The sequence below is a fragment of the Poecilia mexicana genome, unplaced genomic scaffold, assembly GCF_051168715.1.
Source record: "Poecilia mexicana isolate PSO_F unplaced genomic scaffold, ASM5116871v1 scaffold_7, whole genome shotgun sequence".
NCBI classification, from domain to species: Eukaryota; Metazoa; Chordata; class Actinopteri; order Cyprinodontiformes; family Poeciliidae; genus Poecilia; species Poecilia mexicana.
In genome coordinates, this window is record NW_028263376.1 from 12,576,547 (window position 1) to 12,585,217 (window position 8,671).

Genomic DNA, 8,671 nt, shown 5'->3' on the forward strand with positions numbered 1-8,671 from the left:
ATAAATAAAAAAAAACACTGGCAGGAATATTATATTGACCTTATGTGGAAGAGAACAAAGTTTTTTTTCGTCCAGCTCAAATTTGGCTGGACTATAAAATGTCCCAGTAATTATTGCAATACACGATAATGTCTCAGAGCAATGTTTTGAGTCCATTTTCAAGTAATATATTGATAATAGAATAATATTGCAACTTCAAAGACCAATTAACTTTAATCCTGTAAAGAGCACTTAACATTTAGGGTGCACCTATTGCAGTTTTCCATATGGTCGCCAATGACCAATATTTAAAAGGAAAAGTGATTTTTATTTTTTTGTCTGAAATGTTTCCAAATATAGCAAAAAGTAATTACAAACGTGCAGACATGACCGTGGGTCTGTCAGTCAAACCTCTGTCATAGCAGAGCTGATTTTTAGACCTTTGCCAAAGTAGATAAAATCGGTGGATGTGATCGGCTCCACATGCAAGTATCGAATGATCGGCAATCTCCCAAAATTAAAGAAATCAGGGTCGATTTATTGGTGCACCCTTACTTAACGCTGCAACTAGAAGACATTTTAAATATCCAAAGTAAAACACAACACCTGAAATACTGAAAAACTGAAATATCAACCTATATACAACCAAAGCCATAAATAAAATGAATTATGAAGTTTCTGTGAAACAAAATTGCCCTTCAAAAAAATAATAATCATCACAATGGAAAATTGCCAAGCTCAGTTTAATTTATCATGCCGTTAATTGCAGTTAAGGCTCAGGTACCTTTCTCTGTCATGTTCTATTGCTGCTGTGAAAACATGCAGCTCAAATAACTCCTGATGGTGTAAAGATAAAAGAACTCGTACCTCTCCTCAGGTGGAGAAGACCCGTCACCTCCTCCTGCTGAGGGAGAAGCTGGGAGAGGCGCCTCCGGTGGGAACGGCTCCCACCGCCAAGTCCTTGAGCGAGTCTCTGTCCCCCAGCATGAGCTCGGGGACCCTGTCCACCTCCACCTCCATCTCCTCGCAGATCTCCAGCGCCACTTGCGAGAGCGCCATCACGCCCAGCGAGAGCAGCGGCTACGACTCGGCGGACATCGAGAGCCTGGTGGACCGCGAGAAGGAGCTCGCCTCCAAGGTGAGGAGAAATCCCGCACGCGGCAAGAAAGCACGCCGGCGATTTCTGAGCTCCCTGGAGCTGACGGATGTTGTGTTGCAGTGTCTGCGCCTGCTGACCCACACCTTCAACAGCGACTACAGCCAGGTGGTGAACAGCATCAGCGACTGCAAGGTGAGAAACGACTCGGATGTTTTCCTCGCTCCGGTCACGTTTGACTGGGTAAACACGCCTAACGTTTTGCCATCTTCTCCAGCTGTCTGACATCTCGCCCATCGGACGAGACCCATCGGTGACCAGCTTAAGCAGCGCCACCCTCACGCCGTCCTCCACCTGCCCCTCCCTGGCTGACTCCCGCTGCAGCTCCTTAGACCAAAAGTAACAATGTTCTCCTTGTATTGGTGCATTATTAGCCATGGAGGATGTGGATATTAGCTGTTTTGATATTTTTTTTCCCCTGCTAGTTTTAACATTTACAAAACAAATGTAAATAAAATCTATACACAGTTTGCATTTAAGATACAAAAAGAAAGCCTTTTCTGTTATTGTGTTATACTCAAAAACTTTCAAGTGGCATAGTTTTAGCTTCACCTGCTTCAAATTCTGTTAAAACAAAATCTCTTATCAGCTCCTTTTGCTATCTAATTATTAATTTGTGAATCCAAAACTTAATCAACACACTAGCCTTATTAAATGAAGCAGAAACAGCTGAGCTTTTCACATTTTTATGTTAAAATAAGCACCAAAATGAAAACAACAATGAAACAGAATGCAATGCATTGCATTTTAGTTTCTTTATTCTTCTTACTTAAAAAATGAACTGAATTATTTGTTTATTTCCATCTTTTAATGTATTTTGAATAATGCATATAAAAAAGGTGTACATTAAAAATTGACAGAATGTTCTTTTTTTTTAAATCTGTTTAAATGTCAGAATAATCGATACAATAGATTTACTAAAATAAAGCAAGTTTGATGGTCGTACAACAAGATCTTATAAAACAATTGTTTTCAACATAATGCATTACGAGTGGACAATTTTGACATTAACTTTTTTCTTTCTGTCTTAAAGGACCCCAGAGAACAACTCCCGTGCCTCCAGTCCTTCCTGCTCGGACTACGAGAACTTCCCGATGGTTCCCACTCTGGAGATGTCCTACCTTGCTCGGGCTGGAAAGAACGAGTTCTTAAACTTGGTGCCTGATATCGAGGAAATGAGGCCGGGGTTAGTAATAAATGATGGCAGCTCATCTGAAATGGTGTTGGATTGTCTGACCTGCATTAGTTGTATAGTAAAGGCGTTATATATATATATATATATATATATATATATATGTTTGCTTCATTTCAGGTCTGTGGTGTCTAAGAAAGGTTTCCTCAGCTTCATGGAGCCGCGCTCCAACACGTGGGTGAAGCACTTTGTGGTCGTTCGCCGCCCGTACGTCTTCATCTACAACAGCGACAAGGACCCGGTGGAGCGAGGCGTCCTCAACCTCTCCACGGCCCAGGTGGAATACAGCGAAGACCAGCAGGCCATGCTCAAGGTGCTCGTCTGTTTCGAATCAGAAGTTTAAATACACCCATAATAAATGTAAATGTCACATTAAGCTCAGGCTTTCATTGATCTGTTTGAGCTGCTGCTTTTTCCAGGGCGGATTGATTGTACAATATACAGCTTCTGTCATTTTTATGAACTAGAACCTTATTTTACTGTGGATTTCCATCAATCAGGACCTCTTTAAACGTATCAGAATAAGTGTCCCTCTGTGGGTGGCAGAGAAACCTGATGCTTTTCACCCCCATCAACAAGTTTCTGGCACAATTTAATCTGGACTTTAGGCCTCTTCCTTTGGCAGGATCGGTTCATAAAACGTCCTGAAGCTTAGTGCTGCTTCAGTTTGCCTTTTGAGATTGTTACTTTGTCATAACACTCAGCCCTGTCCATATGTCAACCATCTGACCTGAACTGTGAACCTCAGATGTGAGACAAGTGATGTTCAGGAACAACTCAGAAATGTTCTGGAACACGAGCGTCGCCGGCGGTGAGCTTGGCGTCACGTCGACATGGACTGAGAAGAACCGAGGTAGAAAGAATTCTGGAACGGTCTTGATTGAAACCAACCAAGGATCTTTGCCAGAAAACCAGCCAACTCAAAGGAGATCCGCTAGTTCTGATGAGAGTATTCAAATGTCCAGCCAGAATTATACTGTGAGCTTTTTGGTGGCGCCTAAAGGGGGCAGAGTGCTCTCTCAACTTTTCTTTCATTCAGCCAAATGCCAGTACACCCACTTCTTCTTTTGGAAAATCCTTGGCTTAAATCTAATTATTTAGTCTCTCCACCTCTGATGAAGCTGCGTCTCATGATGAATATTTGATGTTTGCAGACTCCCAACACGTTTGCGGTGTGCACAAAGCATCGAGGAATCCTTCTGCAGGCCAACAATGAGAAAGACATGAACGACTGGCTGTACGCCTTCAACCCTCTGCTGGCAGGGACGATAAGGTACTTCTATACTTTTGCGTGTGCCGTCTTCAGTTCCTCTTGAACGAATGCACCTTTGCCTCACCGCAACATGTCGTCCCCTCAGATCGAAGCTGGCGAGGAGGCGCAGCGGTCTGATGAAGAACTGAGCGGAGCGGAGGAACCCCCGTGGCTCTCGCTCTCTCTTTGATCAAACAAAGTGTTAACACTTATTAATCATTGTGAGTCTTAAAAGGTTTCCTCTTGTAAGTAGACTTGTGGCTTAAGTTTCTACTTTTCATGCGACTAAAAGTTTCAGCTCCGTTGAACTTTGCCTCCCCTCCCGTCCCTCCGGCACCCCGAGCTCTTCTTCTTCTCCTCCTCCCCCCGTCGGCTTTTTTGTGTTTTAAATTTTCACGACGGGTCTGGTTCTTTCCGCTTTGTCGTCATTCCTGAACTTCCTGACTTGTAGCATGTCGTAGTAGTCTCTACTTGTGTGTGCACGGCTCTCCAAAAAAAACTAATTTTCAGTTTGCCAATCATCTGTAAAAAAAAAAAAAAAAAAAAAAAAAAAGTATTATCAGTGTTATTTGTCTCCCAAAATAAGTTTAATTTAACTTTTTGCCTTTTGGTTTTTGATAACGTGCTCAGATAAGAAGTGCAGCAGCAGCCCCCAGGAGAACACCAGGTTTGCTCCCTGAAAACAACTCAAATCGCAAAAAAAAACCCAACAAAACAAAAAAAAACAAAGTTAAAAATCTGCAAATATATCAAAGCAATCTCTTAGTCATGCTCTATTACTTACTATTAGTATTGCTTTCCTTTTTTTAAATTTTATTTTTAGCTAGTAGAGAATTGCAAAGCGAAACTTAAAATTACAAGCGAAATCCTGTCGAGCTCGGCACCGAATCATCCGTGATGCTTGGATCCCGCCTCTCAGCCTCTGTACATACACCAACTCCCAGGTAGTGCCAGTGTCAGTCCATGCATTTGTGCAAACATTAAAAAAAAAAAAAAAAAAAACTTGCTTACTGGATAAAAACAAGCAAAAATGTACAACTTTTGTACGGGTAGTTCCTGCAGGAGTACTTATTTTTCAGTTTGGTGTTCCACCGTAAGAAGGATGTGAGGGGGGAGATACGGGAGAGAAATAAGAGAGAGAGAGAGAGAGAGAACAGCTCATTGCTTAAGACACTGCAATACTCAGATCCCATGGTAGGCTGTTCTTTCTGCTTCTACAGCTAACATAAACCCAAACTTTCTTACCCCACTGTGTGTGTGAAACTAAAGACGCGAGTAGAAGTGAAGAAGTTGCTGGGTTGCGAGAGTTAAATGAGGTGATGAAGCTGCTCAGGCACAGCCTGAGGAGGAGGAGGAGGATGATGATGAAATGTTCCCCTCATTGGGTAAAACCTCTAAAATGAAGTTTTGTCCATTTCAGCACCAACAAACATGACCACTTCTTCATTTTCCGTTCAGCTTCCTGAATTGAAACTTCTCCAACCCATCTCTTTTTCCCCCCCTTCTTTTTAAAATTTTTATTTCTCAAAGTTTTTTTTTTTTTTGAAATGTAAAAAAAAAGGGCATTTACTTATTTTAATTTTTTTAACCAGCATTTATTGGTGTTGCACTTTTTGTTTTTGCACATTAACTCTTATCTATAGCAAGGTCAGGTAACAGCAGGATTATATCCAAGCTTCAGGAACAAAAACGAGAGCACATATCAAAGCTACACTGGATGAAAAGATGAAAGGGACGATGCAGAGAGAGTTTTTTTTGTTAGTTTTTTTTTTGTTGGTGAGGATGTTTGCTTGGTGCCTCCGTCTCTGCGCAGAAGGGCGTAGTTAAACTCTGGCCTACCAACCAGCAGTTCGCCCGCTGACACGAGACCAGAAACGGAGGTGCCTGCGATAATTTAATCTCCGATCACAGGTCAGGAAACCTGCTGGTCAGGGAGTGCTTAAAGAACCCATCGTAGGATATAAAACATGCATCTATGCATTCATTAGGAGATGGGGTGGGGGAGAGTGCTGCTTTTTCATATGGAAGGACATCAGAGCAAACATTTTCACCCCCAGTGGGTAATTTTCAGAAGTATATTATTATGGATTATGCGTTTATCGTTTAAAAAAATGTACATATTAGTTTGCAGCTCTTTGCACATATCAATAAAAGGTTCAACTAACTGATCAAGTGAAGTCTGTGCGGTTTAGTTGTTCTGCTCATAGTGAACCAAATGAAGGTTTGGCAGCCTGAACTGAGAGAGAGAGTTGAATGTAGGATTTAGGGTTTTTGTCGTTTCTCACCATTTCTTTAAAAGGGACCTAAGATGTGACCCGCTGCACCTTTTTGTTTTTTTCCGCATGGAGGCGAGTTACATTAGTGCTTCCTCTTTACCAGAAAGCGGTTCACGCTTTCGTCTTTTGAAGAGATATTTGCTAACGACGCACTGTGGCCAGGTGTCTGAAATCTTAATAAAAGGTTATTTTTATTAGTTTATTTAATCTACTATCAGGGATTATAACACATCATAGCTATAGACTAAAATTATGATAGAACTCTTTAATGTGACTTTATTTCTTTTTTCCGTTGATGCCTTTCAAACAAAACTAGTCCTGATGTCTCCATCAGCCCCCCTCTGACAGTATCTTTGGGATTCGTGCATTAAGAAGAATAAAAGGACAAGACCTGAACATTTTACCGCTGTACATTATTCGTCAGACTGGTTTCATTTTCATACTTATTTTGTAAATATCTATGTTGTACGGAGCTTGAACTAAACTGTAAATATGTTTACTGTATTTGTAATAATTATAATCCATCCGCTGTATAGCATAGATGTGTCATGCAGATATCCTAACTCTGTGTACGGTAATCTTGCACCACTGAACTGTTTAGTGAATGAGGCAACAATAAAAAAAGAAAACTGCAAACTGCACTAGCAGAATGTGTGATGCCTGCTTTGTTTTTCTTTCTTTTTGTCAAGTTAAGTTTATTTGAATAACAAACGTAACACAAGAACCAATTATGAAACAAGCAACAAACAGTATTTTTGTCAAATGCCGTCATCAAAATAAAGAAAACGTCTTCAATCTCAGCTTTGCATTTTTTTGAGACAATAATAATTTACTAGAATTTATGACTGAAAGTAAGTAATGTGGAAAAAAATGGTAAACCAGAAAAATCTGCAAAGCTTACTCAGAAGTAGTTATAGTTGCCCTATATTGTTAAACTTGATGAAAGAGTGACCCATATCCTGAAAATAGTCACACAAAAAACTCCAAAATAGAAAACATTTAACCCTCCCAAAATAGGAATCTGAATTTATTTATTTTAATAAGGTTAACATTCAGATCAATGTTTCGGATCAATATTGATTTACAGATTCTTTTTCTACCTCAGACTGCAGAACTTTGTTTTATTAAGATATTGCATATAAAATATATATATATATATTGCATCCCTTAAATACTTGAAAACATGTTACGTTTGGCCATTGTAAAATCACTACTGGTACAATAATTTTCTGAAATTAGATTTTTTTTTTACATCTGAACTCTTCAACCTTACTTATCCTGTTCTCACAGTCTGGGTTAATCCAGAGCACAGTGGATGTTTTATGGTTGTTTATCTTTAAGTCTAATGTAACAAAAGTATTACTGATTTCTGTGCACGTTCAGATGCTGTAAAACAAATTAATTTCTATGGTTGGCAAGATTTTATGTTTTTGCTGTGTGAACTACAGGTCCTGATTAACTCCACATGACCTTAAACATCAGCTGACGGAGCACTAGCCTCTTGTCATCTGATGTGCATTTAGCTGTGCTAATTGTAAAAAGTTATGTAATTTTTCTGTCCCCTATCAAATGTCGGTTCATTTTTACTTAAAAATGTTTCCATATTTCATCGAAATTCTTTTGAGACTCATTGTTCTGTTTCACAATAAAATACAAAAACAACAAATTATTTTTTACATTTGTAGCTTTGGAGGGTCATTTGATGAGATTTCATAACAACTTACTATAAAGACATAACATTGTCAGGTTATTAACAATAATGTAACATCTTATAAGAATATTTTACATTTTAAGTTGAGATTTAAAGGCACCCAGTGTGTCAGCTGTTTTACAGTTTTCTGGAAGTTTTCAGCAAACAAAGCTTCATTATTACACCTCGTCTTACCTTGGGTGACTCTTACGTTGATGTTAGCATAACGTTCCTCTTCCCTCATCATGAGACACTTCAGACCTTTACTCCGTGTTGAAGCTTGTATCTTACAGTAAGTACAGTATAAATATTGTTACTGATTTATTAAGGAACACAATAAGACTCAGTAACCTGGTGAGGGTCACTGGGTAAACTTTTCGGCTCTTGTCTTCTTGCAGGCCCCTGATTAGCAGCTGTTGCATCAGAGCTCAGTGAAACCTCATGGAAGTGAAACTGACTCATCTGCATTAAAGAGGACAGACACTAAAGAGAGGTGATGCATAATGGAGCAGGTGATTGCATTGACTTCCCTTTGTCCACACAGTGGACGTGAAACCAGCATAAACTAATTCAGCAGGGTGAAATTCGTATTATTTCTTAGGGTTAGGTACATTTCTTGCATAATAGGGCTCTAAAAAGTACAACCTTCAACTAAAATGTCGGGGGTTTGTGATGTAAAAACCTTTCGCACAAGTAAAGTGACATTATCCTATACAACTCAACTTAAAAACAAGCCAATCTGTTATTTTTAAATGCATTGTGAGCAGGTGTGCTCCATTTGTGTTTTGTAAGGCAGACAGAAACTGTCGAGCTGTGGGAATAACTCTTTAAGAATCAGACAACGGACTAGGTACCTTAAACGTTATGAAAAACTGGAGTATAACTTTGACTAGACCTCTATGAAACACAGAGTAACATATGTAATTAATATTTCCACAAACCTACAGCTGTAGATCAGGCAGCCTTTGTGTGTTTGTGTGAGTACAAGGAGCTTGGATGTGGACATTCATGCTGCTGACATCAACACCAGGTGTGTGAATCAGGCACCAAAACACACAGATTGTCATTAGGCCAAAAATATTTTCCATTTTGTATTTTCTAATCAGCTGTCACAATTTAATCATTT

General features: G+C 39.5%; 1 protein-coding gene across 1 annotated transcript in view; it reads left to right on the forward strand.

The window, feature by feature from the left end:
- Nucleotides 1-6,496, forward strand: part of kif1b (kinesin family member 1B) — a 58,237-nt gene extending 51,741 nt beyond the window's left edge. The window contains exons 42-48 of the mRNA XM_088007069.1: nt 857-1,117; nt 1,199-1,270; nt 1,353-1,474; nt 2,169-2,321; nt 2,448-2,640; nt 3,482-3,600; nt 3,686-6,496. Coding sequence (XP_087863195.1) covers nt 857-1,117; nt 1,199-1,270; nt 1,353-1,474; nt 2,169-2,321; nt 2,448-2,640; nt 3,482-3,600; nt 3,686-3,728 — 963 coding nt within the window. The 3' untranslated portion in view covers nt 3,729-6,496. The remainder of the gene's footprint in view (nt 1-856; nt 1,118-1,198; nt 1,271-1,352; nt 1,475-2,168; nt 2,322-2,447; nt 2,641-3,481; nt 3,601-3,685) is intronic.
- Nucleotides 6,497-8,671: the final 2,175 nt, after the last annotated feature.